Here is a 17,551-nt window from a genome sequence, read left to right on the forward strand (position 1 = left end):
ACAATATTTGAAATTATATCACAAATTAGTCTTTTTTAAGATCATAGAACTTTCTGAAAATGAAACCAGTTAAGTTATGAGTATCCAATATTACCATGCCATCAAATAATTCGAATTTCTCTTTATTTTCATACTGAAGATTCAATAATTGATCAATCGTAATCGAATTATAAGCACCTGGAATATTCACAGACCCTGTAGCAGCTTCGATTGTAAATTTTCCTACTTCATGGCAGCTGAACATGAAATCTAATTTTGATGATGATGAGTAACGTTGGCTCATAAGACCCCCAAAATCGATCAAAATTTCTTGATCTATTAATTTCTTAGCAGAATACTTGTAAGAACCAAATTTCGGAAGTCTGTTTGATTTCTTTAATTCTCTGTGGTAAAAGTATTGCTTACTAAAAACTGGAATTATATTAAATAACTTTTTATCTTTTGACTTCAGTTGCAACTCTGATAAAACATTGTCAATATGCTGGTTATAATCTGATAATTGCTTTGTTAAAAATTTTTCTTTATCTAATAACTTCTTTTGTGTTTTATTAGCAATGTCAATTTGTGCTTTACGATTAACCCTTTGAGAGTGCTTTGTTTTGATATCTATTGCAATTTGATTAAGAATATCTTGGAAAGCATTTTTTCTTGTTAGGATTCCCATAGATTCTAATTTCAAGATGATTTCTAATGCCATTTTCTTTAATTCATGATATGTTAACAAAGATAAGTTACCCAATGATGTCTTATAATATGGTCTCTTTTTGATATTGGTACTAGACTCTTCCATCTCCTTTCTTTCAAAGTTGACAATTTCTTTAAATTTAGCTTCATGTTGAGGTTTGATACCAGAAATAAGCAACTCTAACAAACCACTTCCTTCTTGAATTCTAATAATGTATAATATACATCTTTTTGCTTGTGAAATTAATGAAGATACCTTTGAATCTGCTAACGAATCTTCCTTTGTAGTTGGGTTCAAATTCAAAGTTACTGTACCTAATTCTGTTAAAGTCACAAAATCATCGGCAGAATTTATAACATCTTCTAACTTAGACGTTATATCACATAATTGGTCATCGGAACTTGGTGCCATCACATCAACATTTTGACTCACTATTTTTTCAAGCATAATCATATCACTCACCTTCATACTCAATTTAGGTCTTTCATGAGTTACAATATCATCATAGTCATTTAATTCATATTCATCCTCTATACTTTTAACATCTATCAATCTAGACACCATTTTTCTAATCATGTCATTCATTGAAAGGACGTAATCATTTAGTGGTTTCAAGTAATTATCACTAAATGGCTTCATAGAAAACATTTGGAGCAATACTCTGCTCAAATGCCTGAGGTTGTCCTTGGCTTTAGCGTTATATAATGATGCATTAAATGGACTTTTAGCTAGGTAACCAAAATTTTCAGGGTATTGTAATATAGCAGATATATAATGCTTTATGAATATAACTCCCGCTACTGCTAAATGTTGTTGCTCTGATTTTTCTGGAAAGTAGAGCTGAGATAAGCGGTATGCATTATTTGAAAGTAGCCTCATATGGATTGGAATTCTTTCAATAGATTTTTCCAATAAATTGAATACCTCAGTTGAAAATTCTCTTAAATGCATCAAGTTTTTTACAAACTTAGCCGATACATCAGGGTTTTTGATAGCAACTTGTGAAGTGACATGTTCAGGCATATCAGAAGAACCATTTATTTTAATTTCTCTTTTAACAACATCATTATATATCTCAGAAGGGTCGGATTCAAAGTCAAGATCATCATTATCTATAATATTAGAGACAGATTTTCCCATTAAACTTTTTAAATGAAGTCTTTGGTATGTATGGTTGTTAAACTGTAACAAATAATCTATCCAAAAGCACTCCTGACACTTCGTAATATCACTTATAGTTCTGCAGTTATACTCCATATCATTCTTCATCATACTAGAAATGAATTTAACCAAGAAAAACTCTTCTCTCGAATGATGATTGATAGACGAATCTTTTATGGGGAACATCAGGGTAATATAGCATTGAAGATCTTTGTTAAATTTGGAATCTTTAGATGCAATTGGAATGCTGTTATACAACCTGATAAAATATACTGGCTTTGTTTGAAGGAAATAAAACATTGTTTGATATAAATCAATTCTTTCCCTAGAAGATTTATTGAGCTTTGCTAAATTTTGGAGATTGACTGCATTGTTGGTGGCTGGTTTATATGTCTTGTATTTATTCTTATGTTTTATGAATTCTTCAACAGTAATTTTATTTTTATCCAATAAGCTCAACTTTATGTCAGAATTTTCAATTTGAAGTTCTAAATCTTCATTGGTTTTGGATTTGCTGATTATCTTATCTTTTAATTCTGACAACTCCATCTCCTCTTGATAATCCATATCATTGTCTGTCAACAAATATGCGAATCTTTGTATAACTGTCAAAGGTGGGTTTTTCATATTGATAAGAGATTTATAAGCCCTCTGTGTGAAATTACTTTTAATTATGGCTTGAGCTTTTATCACCTTATCAGAATTTACATTATAGTACTGTTCAATGGAAGCAATTTCATTTCTAATGATTTTTCCCCTTATCACCGATTGTAAGTTAATTATATTGTCGATGTCATTGTACAAATCATCCAATTTTATCTCACGTTGAAATCTGCATAAGATACCTCTAAATATAGTTTGTATTGGTAAGATTGCTTTGTTTTCATTTTGTTTCAAAGTGTCCTTCTTCCATCTTATTTCCTTCCTGACGTTATTCCCTCTTGCTTTTGCATACAAATTATTCAAAACCGTATCCTCATAAATCAAAGTAACCAACACATTGTTACATAACCTTGTTCTAGAAATACCACCCCTTGCGATACTTTGGAGATCACATAAGTCAGACAAGGACCTGGATATAATCTCTCGTTTTCTCATTATATCATCCCTAATGACTTGACCTCTAATTATGGATTGAAGTTGAACAATACCGCCACCATTGGTTAAATTCTTAATGATATTGTTGTTCGCATATCTATGAAACAAGCAACCACGGCAAATTGCTTGGAATTCTAGAATGGATGGCTCAATTGAGTCTTTATGTTTCATGAGAACAATAGCCTTTGGCCGAATTAATTTTGCTTTCATAACCGATTGTAAGTCAATAATTGAGTTCTTACTTTTCAATAATGCATTCTTCACGGTGTTGACTCGTTTTCTTTCCAAATAACCACGGATTGTAGATTGAAAGCCTATAGATGAATTTTCACAACCACTAAAATTAAAGTTATTTAAAGATTTTGAAAGTCTGGATCTTATGATTGACTGTAATTCCACAAGCTCGTGTTTGTAGATTAATAATTCATCTCGGTGCTTATGAACGGTCTTGTTACGAGACATATTACCTCTCATAATGGAAACAAAGTAAGTTAATTCATCGCCAAATGATTTTATCATTATACGATCAACAAACATCCTATAACGAAAGTTGGCACCTCGAGCTAATGCTTGAAGTTTTATAACATTTTGGATATGCTCGTTTACCTCAGGGGTATAATATTTGCTACTTTTGTAGTCAATGTCTTTAGATATGGATGAAGAATAAGAATTTAATTTTGACTGTCTAGAATAATTGTATTGCTCAACATTTTTCTTGAGCGGTGAATAGATCGAGTCTTCGGGTCTCGTTACATGCTCATCTTTTGGCAATAGTTTGGTAGACCTTTCCATGAACGGGTTTTCCTTATCAATTTTATCGCCAGAATTGAAGCCTTTTAATGGTAGAGGTTTATTTGAGGATGCTAAGGCACGGTTCATGTAGCTGCTCTCACCTGCTTTTAAAGGCGATGAATCGCTTGTATCAGCACTTGAAAAGTTGGGTAAACCGGCACCAACTAAAGCTCTATTTGCAGTTCTAATTTCTTCGCCTGAAAAATCCACTCGATTAACTAAATTTTCAACCCGTGGATATGAAGGTTCAATCTTGTTGAGCATATAACTCATTGCATGCAAACAGAACCAGACCTTTGGAACATTCTTAGCATCATACAAATCTGTCAACTCAAATCTGAATAGGTCAGGAACATTTAGGTGATCTAACAATTGAAAAAATCTGTTTATATTTTCAGTATGTCTAAATTGTAATTTAGAGTCGTTAATGAACACAGTCTTCTTAGAATTCAAAATAACATTGGTTAATTTTGCTAAATGAATACCATTTCTAATATAAGAAATTAATTCTGTTGGTTCTTGAGTTATTGATTCTTGTAATACTCTCTCAAGCCAATTCTTTAAAGCCATTATGCGACACAAGTATTCATATCCAGGAGAATACTTAGAGGTATTATTGCTGGGAGATGATAAAAATGGGGTATGACTTGGAGAAGGGGTATTCATTTGCTGTTTCAAAGGAGATAACTTGTTGTTATCTTTAAATGACAGTGGTGTTTCCAAGTAACCTTTAGTTGAACTCAGGTCAATCACATCTTTCTTAAATGTAGAAGGTTTCTTACTTTCGTTTCCATCCAAAGGAGTTCTTCTTAAGGGAGTTCCACTACGGCTACTCGCTGCCGAAGTGTTGGATTTACTCAGGGGACTCTTGAATGAAGAAACAGTGACTGAAGGTGATTCAAATTTGCTTCTAAGCAAAGCTGTCTTCGATGGACTAGTTGTTGGATTAATATTCAATTGCTTTGCTAACTTGTCTAAGTCCTGCTCATCTGTTTGATCCTTCTTTGTTCTTGAGGGTGTCAAATTGTACTTCAATGTCGGCTGTAATGGTAATCTATTTGGAGTCTCAACACCTGAATCATTGATTGACTCCAAGTATCGTAAAGCAACATTATTCTTTATAGGCGATGTCATATCTTCTAATTAGGAATAATAATTTAGAATGCTACTTGGATATGCTACTGAATATATTCAGAAAGAACATTGACTTGTGTATTCCATCAAGATCAAGATTTAAACACAATTAATGCATTTATTCATATAACCGCATTGGGTCGAAAAGTAAATAATTCCTTTCAGTCAAAATAAACATCTCGAAATTTTGAACAATATACTTGAAAAACAAAGAATGGAATATCACTACAAGATATCTTCTAGGATGTTTATATGATGTTATTTTGTGTATTATACGGCTCATTATTTAAAGCCGTTTCGATATTATATATTAATGTACAATGCATGAATTCATAAATTTACTATGATATGAGTAGGACGAATATTTACAGCTCATAAACCAGATTCACTTTGCTGCCGCCTGTAGGCCGTTTCCAAGAGTTGTATGGTTTCGTCCAATTTATCTAACTCGGATTTTTGTTCCGGCATCCTTCTCTTGAGATTGTTTAGTATTAGAAATGCTTGTTGATAATCATCAACAATTGAATCAATTCTCGGTATCAACAGCGATTCATCTATTTCTGGTTCGTCAGCATCGTCTTGTAGTTCTTGTTGCAATTCAGAGTCCAATTCTGCTAATATCGCAGAAACATCATTATCTGTGTTGGAAATCAAGTTATCGTACATTTCCCTCGCTTTAGAAGGCAACTCTCTTCTGAGCTTACTCACTTGTATTGTTTCTTGCTCAACATGCTCCAAAACGTCCCGCAATTGTGTATTTAGTTCGAAATCAAATGGCTCTATTTTCTCTTTTGACTTTAAAGATAATAATTCTGATATAGGCTTGGGGTTCTTTCTTCCCGACATATCATACCCATCTATCATTATAGACTGTTTCGCCATCTCAAATGCATCTAATATAAATTCGTCTAACAAATTTGCAACTTTTGTCTTTAGAGGGTCATTATTCGATGTGGGTAAATGAAGGTCAAGTTTGGAGGTTGCATTGTTGAATATTTGGCCATATAAATACCTCAAATCTTGTTTAGATAGCTGTAACTTCTCATAATCATTGTTTCCACTCATTCTGCCATATAGAAACCATCTATTAACTAAATAATGCAGCGTTAGAAAGTATCAACAAATGTTATTGTTTTTGGTTGTGGATGAAAAATGTCGCGATTTACTAAATTTATGTCGCGCGAAATTTTAGGGGATTTCGACTTTTCGTTAACTTCAACTTAGCTCATAGTATATAGACAGCTTGTTAAGAAATATCAACCTAATTGACATCAATAAAAACATAATGTCGGGTATTTTAGGTGACGAATATGCACCAGCATTTGCTCCATTTCTTGGATTTGCTGGATGTGCTGCTGCCATGATATTATCTTGCGCTGGAGCAGCTATTGGTACCGCCAAGTCAGGTATTGGTATTTCAGGTATTGGTACATTTAAGCCAGAATTAATTATGAAATCGTTAATTCCAGTTGTTATGTCGGGTATTTTGTCTGTGTATGGATTGGTTGTGTCTGTTTTGATAGCAGGTGGATTGGCACCAACAAAGACATATTCGCTTTTTAATGGATTTATGCATTTGGCGTGCGGATTGTCCGTAGGATTTGCATGTTTAGCATCAGGTTATTCCATTGGAATTGTAGGTGATGAAGGGGTTAGACAATTTATGCATCAGCCAAGACTCTTCGTCGGTATAGTCTTGATTTTAATTTTTGCTGAAGTTTTGGGGTTATATGGTATGATTATTGCCTTAATTTTGAACACCAAGGGTAGTGGTTAATCCGAATAGCTTACACACAACAATTATGTTTGTTAGAATTGTATTTCATTTGCGTTAGATCAATTTTTGATTTGTTTATTTCTCATGGATATTGAGCCACCATACATAAAATCTATTGCTTACATGGTCGTCGCCAAAGCGGTTTTCATATTTGCTTTTATTTATAATATCATATTAAATGACTTTAAATTACATATAAGTTGAACGAAAATTTCTTTAATTAGTACAAACAATCTATCGTAGAAACACAATGGATTAACTAATCAGTTTCCATTTTATCTTCAGCATTGGCGGCACCTTTAGCTTGTGTAACAGATGCATCGTTTGTTCCAAATGTAACGTTACCGCTGTCGTCAATAAACTGTGTAGAGAACTCTTCTAAATATTGAACAGATCTATCAGAGTCTAAAAATAGCATGTAACTTCTCTTAATATCAGGTAAATCGACAGAATTGCTTCTTCTCTTCAAAGCAATTTGTTGCGATACTGATATTAAGTTAGAAGCATATCTTAAACTAGTTTCTTGTCCAATCTTAGTTAATAAAGCCAATGCATCACCAGTTAATTCGACTTCTTCTTCGGTTGCTCTAATCAACAAAATAGTTCTGATTTCATCAGCATTATATGGAGCAGTATGAATAATAATAGATCTATCTAAGAGATCCATAGGTAAACCATGAGGAGATTTGTAGTTGGTACCACGGGTCTTTGAGATACCTCTGTTAGTAGCCATAATCACAATAGGAGCAAAATCATCCTCTAATGCTCTATTTATGAATGAGAAGCATTCGATGTCCAACATGTGAACTTCATCGATAAACAAAACACCTGGTACTATTTCGGCTTTGCCTTCTTCTTTCCATTCTGCAACCTTAGTGTTAATTTGATCACGAACTTCTGATCTAATTTCACCTGTATCCCCGGAAAACAAAGCCAAAAAGCCTTGTTGTCTAGAATTTATCACATCAATCTCATGCAAAGAAACCGTGTGAACGACTTCCTTTCTTTTTTGTAATTCTCCTTCTGGACATTGAACAAACTTTGTTTCAGGTCCCATTGCATCATAATCTCTTGCACGAGTGAATGATTTACCCAATTTAGTAATCTTACCAGATGCTTTGTCGATGGATATAACATCACCAGCTAAAACCTTTTCCTTAGTTAAACCTTCTATCATCTTATTTCCTAACTCGTAGATAGTTTCCATATCGGTAGTTTTTATAGTTAATTTACCTTGTTTATGACCACCAGTAATTGATCTGTCGATTTGAATCTCAACAACTTCACCCTCGATCATCTCGGTTTCTTCTTTAATTTTAATACCAATGGATTTACGGAAAGCTTGTGTTAAAGACTCTGTTTTAGATAATTCTAATGAAAAGATTTCAGAACCAGCAATGGCGGTGAATGGGACTTCTGACCCTAAGTTTTGCGATAATCCCATAGCAATAGCAGTTTTACCGGTAGATGGAGGACCTGCTACTAAAACTGCACGTCCAGCAATTTTACCGGCCTGAATCATCTTTAAAATCACACCAGCAGCCTTTCTAGCCTTTAATTGACCAACCATACCTTGTCCTGATTCCTTTGGTTGCAAGTTGTCATCTAAACCTAACCCTGAAATGTGTGAATGGGCTGCGATTAATGACAAACCATTTAAGTCCTTACTTTGAACTTTCGTTGAAATTGTATTTGCTGACTATAAACGAGTTAGTACGAGAGCTATCAATAATATTAAGTGGTAGACAAAAAAGAAATCACACATACCATAACGACCTCTGCTGTTTCTTTATATCTATTTCAAAGTTCGATGGATTGGTTATACCTATTAACTTTTCATGGTTACTTGAAATCGTAAGTCTTCGTCAATGTCGCGAGACATTTCAAAATAATTCAGAATGCGACATTCCTCTTATTATAGTCTACTAAGCATATTGATGAGCATTATATATATTACGGTTTATAAAGTCTACACAAATATAAATAATTCTAAGAATCACAACTTAGGACCTTTAACTAATGATCCCTCGTCATACATTGCATCAATTTGGGACTTGAAAAACTTTACAGCAACAGGTCTCTTAAGCTTTTGAGTTGCCGTAACAACGTCTCTATCTAATCTCAATGGCTCAAATTCAACGTAGACGTTGTGAAGTTTTTCAAATCCTGATAATTGGTTACCAACTCTTGAGTTAAGATAAGACACCAATATTTCTCTGTTTTCCTTCTTATTAATTTCAGTTAAAATCTGCTCTTGAGAAGACAATTTGCTTCTTGATACTTTACATTTATCAACTAAAAAGCTGACAGCACCTTCAGGATCGATACCAACAATTCCTACCAAGAAGTGCCTCAAAGAGTCACCATGTGCGTATAACTGGTTGAGAATGGATGATGACGAAAGATATTTGTTTTCAACCTTTTCGGGGGTAACGTATTCACCTTGTGACAATTTGAAGAAATTCTTTACTCTGTCGATAATAAATAATCTACCTTTTTCTTTTGAGATTCTGGCTACATCACCAGTGTGGAACCAGCCCTCATCGTCAAACGACTTTTTGGTTTCTTCTTCATTGTGGAAATACTGCTTGAAAATTTGTGGTCCTCTTAACAATAATTCACCTCTAGGACCTTCCGGATCATCCAATTTGTATCCCATTGATGGAAGTTCTCTCAATTTCATTTCCGTAGTAACACCAACGGAACCACACGAACCAGGGTTAGCTTCATGAGGAATACCAATGGCAAACCCTGCAAATGATTCAGTGGAACCATAACCTTGTGGCATACCGATACAAAGTGAAGCCTTCAAGAACTTAACTGTGGAAGGAGAAATTGGTGCTGAGCCAGTAACGACGAATTGCATATTGTCAAACCCGAAAGCTTTACGTATAGCACTCAAAAACAAACGGTCGTATACGGCATGAGAACCATCTGCCCCATCATATTTCTCTTGGGCTTCGATTTTTGAATTGATAACCTTATCAAAAACCGCTCTTTTGAATGCTGAATTTGGATTGTCGATGGTGGAATTCTTAATCGCAGCCTCGTATTTGGTAAACACTCTAGGAACATTACACATGTAGTTTGGTTTAAAGAGCTTCAAGTCTTCTATTAAACTTAAAGGTGTTCCACCTAATTGAGGAAACCCTACGCAATTACCACATGATAAACTAAAAGCACAAACTTGTCTCTCAAAAATATGGGCTAGCGGCAAAAATGAGAATGATCTTGCATTAGAGATACGTGGAAGTTGAGTAAGAACAAATGTAACACCTGCTGTACAAATTTTTTGGGAAAGCAAAACACCCTTTGGGTTTGCGCCAGTAGTACCAGAAGTAAAACTGATAGTGTATAAAGTTTCAGGGTTTGGTGGTAATTCAGGGGTTGGAAATATTTCACCCACTTTGATAACTTGATTGATATCGACCAAAGCAATTCTGTGAGATTTGGCCGCTGCAACCAAAGCACGGTCTTCAGAACCCAAAACTGTCTCGTTTTTCATGTCCAATGGATCCAAACAAACGATAGAAATAACATGTTCTAACTTTTCAGGGTATTTTTCTTTCAACTTTATAATGTCCAGGACGTGCTCTCTGGATGTAATGACGACGGGAGACTGAGTTGTATGTAAAATATACTCAGAAGTGTCAGCCCCCAACGTATCGTACAAAGCAGTATTAGTGATCGAATACGCCGTACACATAAGATCACTCAAGACCCATTCCATCCTGTTAGCCGAGTAGAGAGTAGCAACGAAAGATATATCAGAAATGTCATAATTATTGTAATCCCTGACATGGTTGTCGATTTTCTGGTGACTTACGAATTTTTCAATATTTTTGTATGGATTGTTTTGCAACAAGTAAAGGAACCCCGATCCATACTTCTGCTTCATGTCATCTACTTCACGGTACGATAAACAACTGTAACCATCAGCACTTTTCTTGTTCACGTAATCATATTCTCGGTATGCCAAACACTCTTTATCACCGAATGACTGAACTGCATTCTTGAAAAGTTTGTAGTATGTATCCAAATCCGGTATGAGTGCTTCCTTCAAATGTGCTGGAAATGCTTTGTTTCTAAAGATGGCACTATATCCTTCCTTTTCGGTTCCTGGCAATGGTACCGAATCCTTGAATAGTTTTTCAGGCAATGGTAGATGATCTCTGATCAATTGCGAAACCGGGATATTGCTAGGTTTAAAAACATATGGTGAATCACCGTTGTCGAAAACATCTTCAAAAGTCATATTGTTATTATATTTGTAGTTCTAGGAGTATTTGATTGTCTTTCATTCAAATTGAGAGATTTGGCAGTATTTATAGTTAGATGTGTGATTGTGGGGAAGTGCGACTAACTTTCGGTTATTTCAAATTAATTGAGGTGAGATTGATGCCGAAATGGGGTTACATTAATGAACAAAAGAGATGGTTCATCACGATTCTTGTATATTTGTGCGACCAATAGGAGCTCGTCGTAATATCAGAAAGAATCTTTGTAAATAAAGACGATCTCGCAGCACTAAATTTTGTGGTCCAGTTCCATGCATCCGGTGTATCGAGGAGGAAGGCTTCGGTCAAAAGCTACTAATGCAGAAAACGTTGCCCAAAAAGAAACGAAGAACAACTGAGATCGGTAGAACGGTAAATGTAGTTTGGTACTTTGAGGTACTGTAGAATGTTAGTATAATGAGTGCTTGAATATAAAGATACTTTTCGAATGGTATAATATTTTTAACGCCTCGATAAAGATAAAGTAGTATAATTCTATTTTCTTCATTTCGGGGGGTAATTTGGTGGTCTTGACTCGTCAAGTAGCGTTGATTACCAGATGATTAGTACGCTTCGAAACCTACGTATTGGGAAATGTGGAACCGTTCGGCATTTTTTTAATGCCGAACGGTTCCACCTTTTGAGCTATGTGCTGCGAAATGGGATTCACATTGAAGTCAGTCTTTTGAATGGTAGATTTGAATTACTTGCAATAGTATTTGCAGTCATTTCAGATAGAGATTATGTTCGCAAAACAAGCTGGAGTAAATAAGATCGTCAGCATTATAATATATAGTCCTAAGTAATCATAGCTTAATGGGTTTAACTAAAGATCCTTCGCTATACATAGCTTCGATATTCTTTGAGAAAAACTTAAAAGCTACAGGTCTTTTAAGTTTCTGAGTTGCGGTCACGACATTTCTATCCAATCTTAAAGGCTCAAATTCAATATAAATGTTGTGAAGTCTTTCGAACCCCTGCAATTGTTCTCTGCAATTCGCATTCATGAAGTTCAACAATATTGTTCTATTTTCTTTTCTATTAAGCTCTTTTAAAATCAGTTCAGGCGAACTTAATAAGCCTCTTCTAACGTCACACTTCTCCACTAGAAATTGAACTGCACCCACACGGTCAATGCCCACAACTCCAACCAAGAAGTTTCTTGATGGATCACCATGAACGTATAATTGGTTAAGAACAGAGGACGAAGAAAGATATTTGTTTTCAATTTTCTCCGGTGTGACGTATTCACCTTGCGACAATTTGAAGAAGTTTTTAACTCTATCAATAAAGATTCTACCATGGTCTTTTGATAGTCTAGCAATATCCCCGGTGGCATACCAGCCATTCCTATCGATAGAGTTAACAGTTTCTTCTTCATTTTTGTAGTATTTCTTGAAAATTTGTGGTCCTCTTAATAATAATTCACCTCGAGGACCCTCTGGATCATCTAATCTATAACCCATATCCGGAAGTTCCCGTAACTTCATTTCTGTTGTTACAGTAATAGATCCACAAGTACCTGGTTCTGCCTCAAAGGGAAAGCTGTAAGCAATACCACCAAATGTCTCAGTGATTCCGTAACCTTGAAGCATAGCAACGTTGAGCGATGCTTTCAAAAACTTAACAGTGGAAGGTGCAATAGGTGCTGAGCCAGTAATGACATACTTCATTTCAACTCCTTACGAATATTGTCAAGAAATAAGCTGTCATAGAGTGGATGACGACCATCTGCTCCATCATGAGCTTCTTGCCACTTCATCTTCTTATTCAAAACTTTTCTATATACTGCTCTTGTAACAGACGAGGTAGGGTGATCTATAGTTTGAGCTTTGATAGCAGCTTCATACTTTGTAAAAATTCTTGGAACATTACTCATACTGTGAGGCTTGAAAATCTTTAAATCTTCTATCAAGGTTAATGGTGTACCACAGATCTGTGGAAACCCCATACATGCACCTTGTGAAACACCATAAGCACAATTCAACCTCTCAAAAATATGAGCTAAAGGCAAAAATGCAAAAGTTTTTATGTCTTTAATCTTTGGGAGGGTTATAAAATTTGAAGTTATGGCAGCCGCTGCAATACTATGAGTAAGTAAAACACCTTTTGGTTTAGACCCAGTTGTTCCTGAAGTAAAGCTAATTGTGAATAGACTATTTGGGGTTGGTGGTAATTCCGGAGTTGGAAATGACGCACCTAAGTTGATAGTATAATTCAAATCACATAATTCTATATTAAACTCTTTACACAAGCGAACTAAACTCTGATCCTCAGAGCTTAGCGGAGTTTCATTCTTCAAATCCAATGGATCTAAACAAATAATTTGAATAACATGTTCCAATTCCTTGGGGGCATTTTTCTTCAATTGAACGATAGAGGCAATATGATTTTTGCTTGTAATAATAACTGGAGACTGAGTATTATGCAAAATATACTCTGATGTGTCTGGACCTAAAGTGTCATATAAAGCAGTATTGGTAATCGAATATGAAGAGCACATAAGATCGCTCAATAACCACTCTGGTCTGTTAGCGGAATATATACAAGCGACGAAAGAATGATTAGAAGTATCATAAGTTTCGTAATCTCTTATGTGATTATCGATTTTTCTGTGACTTTCAAATTTTTCATTATTCTTGTATGGATTTTTTTGTAACAAGTATAAAATACCTGAGCCATATGTAGACTTCATTTCGTCTATTTCCTTGAATGATTTCGAGCTATACTCGTTTGCACTATTTTTAGCAACATAATCGTATTTTCTACCTGCTAAACATGGCTTATCTTTAAACAAATCAACTGCATTCTTGAAAAACTCATGGTAAGTTGTTAAATATGGAGTGAGTGTTTTCTTCAATCCGTTGGAAAATATCTTGTTTCTATATACACCACTGTACCCAGGTTCTTCAGTTCCTGGAATTGATATACATTGATGAAGATGTTCATCCAGTAAAGGCAAATAATCTCTTATCAACTCTGAAATTGGTTTATTGTATGGCTTGAAAAGATACTTTGAATCACTAAAGTCATAAACATCTGAAGAGCGGGTTATGTTAACATCCATTGAGGCCATAATTGGCTGTGTGTAATATAAATAAGAAAATCCATTCTGATATGAAGAGCCAAATATCTATATTATATACATAATGGACAGTGATTCCGTAACTTATATTTTTGTGGGGTACGCCTCAAGATCCGCAGAATCTTAATAAACCGATATATCTATAAGAGTTCGGAATACAGAGCCGATGAAGACTCCGCAAATTTACAAATGAGTTTATAACAATTTGTGTATTAGACACTTCCCAGTGGGTCCTAGCGAGCCGAAAATATCAACTTATCGGCTTGCCTATCCTAATCATCGGAATTGTTACATGCTTAATTAACTTATGACATTATTTATTATATGTAGCTTACTATAGTACAAAATAACATTCAAGACACCATTCACTGAAGAGGAACCGATGCAACAGGAGGCTTATTTCCTGATATATAGGAAAATCTTTCTGGAGCATCCATTTTACCCATAATAAGCTCGATAAGCTCGATTTTATCATTATTTGGAAGGGACCTGAAATTTTCGAGCTCGGCCGCATTTTTCAACGTCGCAGCTACATGTCTTGCTCCATGTTCATCTCCAAAGATCTTGAGCAATTCAGTCCATTTCCAGGATGCTTGAATATCATTATAAGATCTGGTTGGTCCTTTAATGATTCTTTCAACAGTGTACCCTTCGTTGTTAATCAAAAATATCTTTGGATTAATTAAATCGTGTCTCAAGAATGTAGACAATTCTTGGACTGTCATTTGAGCGGAACCATCACCTTGCACAAGGATAATTCTTCTGTTTGTTCCCAAGTCCTTTTCTGCTAGAGAAACTCCCAATGTCGCTGGTATTGCGTATCCAATCGAGCCATAGAAGGACTGCGATAAAAATGTCACACCTGGAGGGAATTTTAAATCTGGTACTGCGAATAAAAATGTGCAAGTCTCAACCATCAAGATATCATTTGGTTGCAAGTAATCGTTAAAGAAATCAATTAATTTAGATTGAGGTACAACGCATTGGTCAATAGTAGCGTCATCTGTGTGCCACTTTCGTGGGGTGAATTTATATGAAATATTATTGATCAATTTGTTGTTGTTAATGAAACAGGTAGTATCAAGTTTTTGATTTAACGATTGGATCAAGTCACCCATTGAAAATCTACGCCTGTCTGTTGCTGTGTCTTTCACAGCAATATATTCATTATCCATGAACACGTAGTCAGGGTGAATTTCAATATAATCTTTGATGTTGCTGTAATCTCTTGTGTAACCAGCGGTATTCGTTTCAACATTCAAATATCCAAAATCGATTAACAAGTCGGTATCTTGTTCAAGATTCTTTTGTAATTCGGTTGTAGGCGAAACCTTCCCGAAATACGTACCCACAAAATTAGGTAATGTTTCATCAATATTTCTAGCCATGTTGGTCGTGAATAATTTAACAAAGTTTGATGGGAGCTTACTAATAAACTTGGTGAATACTTCATCGTAGTGAAATCTAGATACAAGTGCATCGCCAATAATGGATGGCTTAGAAGACTGATAAAGCTTATCCAAAATCCTATCGGTGATATTTTCGACTAATTGTTTCGATTCGATATCATCTTCAGCCAATTCTTGGGTGATAATTGCCTCCTCCAATCTCGCTTTAGAGACAGTAATATCTGGAATATCACAAGGAATAAAAAGGTATCCGGGTCTGTTTTCCTGGCAGATTTTAATTAAAACCCTGTCTATTTTTTTAAGATTTTCCTCGTTATCAAACCCATCCATGGTCAAACTTTCTTGTATAACAGAAAAAGGCTCCACAAGCGGTTTGTAAACATCGTGATTAGGGGCCATCAAGGAATTCTTATTCTGTACTAAGTGGTGGAAGTTTTGAACTCCCTGAGCTCCGCATGTCTTTGCATAATCTGCACGTTTGGTTGAAGTAGTACCAACAATGTGTAATACTGGTGCATATTCTGCAAATGCTCCTGCAATCCCATTGAGGGCTGATAACTCACCCACGCCAAAGGTCGTGATCAATACCGACAATCCCTGAATGATTTTGGAGTATCCGTCAGCCGTATAACTAGCATTCAACTCGTTACAAAGTCCTACGAATTTGACGCCCTTTTCACGCAACAACGAATCCGCATATAAGTGTTCCAACAAATTCAAATTGAAGTCTCCTGGAATACCAAAGACTGATTTTAACCTAGGGTTGATTTGACATACCCTTAAAAATAAATATTCTCCAAGTGGTATCTGTTCATCATATTCCTCAATGCTGGAATAGCTCTGAAGTCTAGTAATAACTGGGGCCATAGCTGATTAAGTATTCTGATTTTATAAAAAACTTATGATTGTGTACATATAATAATAATATCCAAACATGACGGCTGCAACCACCGTTTATATACCTCTTTATTTAGACTATAAGGTTATGCGGTTATCGGCGGGCCCTAACAAAAAAAATCATTGTCAGTCCGAACACCGAGCTAGACGCGCTTCATATCGCTTGTATGCGCTTATCGGCGGAACACTCACATTGTACACCATATCGTCACACCTATGTCTTACAATCACATCTCGGCAATGGAGGGGATCCATTGAGTATCACGATACCTAAGGTAATAGCCTTATCACTTGTGGCTGTAAGGCTCCATCATTCACGCCTTGTATCCAGGTTAAATCGGCATGAGTATCTACTTTTGAATAGTGGCTATTTTGACGAGCTGTAGGTTGATTGAAATCGTCGACTTGTATTGGACGACACATAGTCAGATCTAGACTCGGATGATTTCCAACACTCAAGTTAGAGCAATTTTCAATTATTATTTTATCGTTAGAAACGTCTACGAGTATAGTGGAGTTAACGATATTATGTAACCTCAATTGATGGCATTGTAAGATTATAATCGTATGCTGTAAGTCGTGTAAAAATATTGGCCCATTGCAATTCAATTGCAAAATGGAATGGGACCCGTTGTGGATGTTTATTGACGAAGGAGTCGATCCGGTAATCACTATTGATTTCGAGATATCGGCTATCAATAAATGGCTGTTTGTTGAATTGACGGTATATTTCACTCCTTGAATACCCGATACTAATGGTGTAGCCAATGTATTATTCGGTTGAGCAATTTGAGAATTCGGCTGTTGGTGGTGTTTGTGTACTATTTGTGGGGATGGGTTCGGGATGGGTTCATTTCTGAAGGTAAATCTTTTCACATCCACAGAGTTCAATTTCAGGTCAACTAATTTATGCAAATTGGCAACTTGGTCCTTGATTCTTCGTTTCTCGTACGAGGTATTATCTAATCCTAATGCATCCTGATCTATATGGACCACTTTCTGTTTTATAGCATTCAATTCTTGTTTGTCCTTGGCTTCGATGATTTCAAATTTCAAATCTACAAAGTTAATATCAGAGAATAATATTCTTTGAAGTTCTGGGTACTTATGCATACGTACTATTAATTAAATTTATTATATGGTTCATGTTTATCAAAAATAAGTCTTCCAGAGTATTTTTGGCTTGTATTTTTCATATCGCGCCTACGTCTTGTGTAACATTAGTGAACATTTTCT

The 17,551-nt window shown here is 35.3% G+C and overlaps 9 protein-coding genes across 9 annotated transcripts; 1 reads left to right on the top strand and 8 right to left on the bottom strand.

The window, feature by feature from the left end:
- Positions 1-25: 25 nt before the first annotated feature.
- Positions 26-4,870, bottom strand: IQG1 (Iqg1p; the record flags this gene model as incomplete). The annotated part of the gene is made up of 1 exon (XM_015611444.1): positions 26-4,870. One exon carries the CDS (start codon positions 4,868-4,870, stop codon positions 26-28), a length of 4,845 nt encoding a protein of 1,614 aa, XP_015467707.1.
- A 372-nt stretch (positions 4,871-5,242) lies between these two features.
- Positions 5,243-5,935, bottom strand: AC631_02615 (MIND complex subunit; the record flags this gene model as incomplete). Its single annotated transcript, XM_015611445.1, has 1 exon — positions 5,243-5,935. The coding sequence occupies one exon, from the start codon at positions 5,933-5,935 to the stop codon at positions 5,243-5,245; it is 693 nt and encodes a 230-aa protein (XP_015467708.1).
- A 220-nt stretch (positions 5,936-6,155) lies between these two features.
- On the top strand, positions 6,156-6,647 carry VMA11 (H(+)-transporting V0 sector ATPase subunit c'; the record flags this gene model as incomplete). The annotated part of the gene is made up of 1 exon (XM_015611446.1): positions 6,156-6,647. One exon carries the CDS (start codon positions 6,156-6,158, stop codon positions 6,645-6,647), a length of 492 nt encoding a protein of 163 aa, XP_015467709.1.
- A 259-nt stretch (positions 6,648-6,906) lies between these two features.
- On the bottom strand, positions 6,907-8,417 carry RVB2 (RuvB family ATP-dependent DNA helicase reptin; the record flags this gene model as incomplete). The annotated part of the gene is made up of 2 exons (XM_015611447.1): positions 6,907-8,346; positions 8,415-8,417. The coding sequence occupies 2 exons, from the start codon at positions 8,415-8,417 to the stop codon at positions 6,907-6,909; spliced, it is 1,443 nt and encodes a 480-aa protein (XP_015467710.1).
- Positions 8,418-8,643: 226 nt separating this feature from the next.
- AC631_02618 (uncharacterized protein) lies at positions 8,644-10,902 on the bottom strand (the record flags this gene model as incomplete). The annotated part of the gene is made up of 1 exon (XM_015611448.1): positions 8,644-10,902. One exon carries the CDS (start codon positions 10,900-10,902, stop codon positions 8,644-8,646), a length of 2,259 nt encoding a protein of 752 aa, XP_015467711.1.
- Positions 10,903-11,730: 828 nt separating this feature from the next.
- Positions 11,731-12,519, bottom strand: AC631_02619 (uncharacterized protein; the record flags this gene model as incomplete). The annotated part of the gene is made up of 1 exon (XM_015611449.1): positions 11,731-12,519. The coding sequence occupies one exon, from the start codon at positions 12,517-12,519 to the stop codon at positions 11,731-11,733; it is 789 nt and encodes a 262-aa protein (XP_015467712.1).
- A 74-nt stretch (positions 12,520-12,593) lies between these two features.
- AC631_02620 (uncharacterized protein) lies at positions 12,594-14,000 on the bottom strand (the record flags this gene model as incomplete). Its single annotated transcript, XM_015611450.1, has 1 exon — positions 12,594-14,000. The coding sequence occupies one exon, from the start codon at positions 13,998-14,000 to the stop codon at positions 12,594-12,596; it is 1,407 nt and encodes a 468-aa protein (XP_015467713.1).
- A 374-nt stretch (positions 14,001-14,374) lies between these two features.
- ARO10 (phenylpyruvate decarboxylase) lies at positions 14,375-16,285 on the bottom strand (the record flags this gene model as incomplete). The annotated part of the gene is made up of 1 exon (XM_015611451.1): positions 14,375-16,285. The coding sequence occupies one exon, from the start codon at positions 16,283-16,285 to the stop codon at positions 14,375-14,377; it is 1,911 nt and encodes a 636-aa protein (XP_015467714.1).
- A 300-nt stretch (positions 16,286-16,585) lies between these two features.
- On the bottom strand, positions 16,586-17,428 carry AC631_02622 (uncharacterized protein; the record flags this gene model as incomplete). The annotated part of the gene is made up of 1 exon (XM_015611452.1): positions 16,586-17,428. The coding sequence occupies one exon, from the start codon at positions 17,426-17,428 to the stop codon at positions 16,586-16,588; it is 843 nt and encodes a 280-aa protein (XP_015467715.1).
- Positions 17,429-17,551: the final 123 nt, after the last annotated feature.

The sequence above is a fragment of the Debaryomyces fabryi genome, assembly GCF_001447935.2.
Source record: "Debaryomyces fabryi strain CBS 789 chromosome Unknown contig00048, whole genome shotgun sequence".
Lineage (NCBI taxonomy): Eukaryota > Fungi > Ascomycota > Pichiomycetes > Serinales > Debaryomycetaceae > Debaryomyces > Debaryomyces fabryi.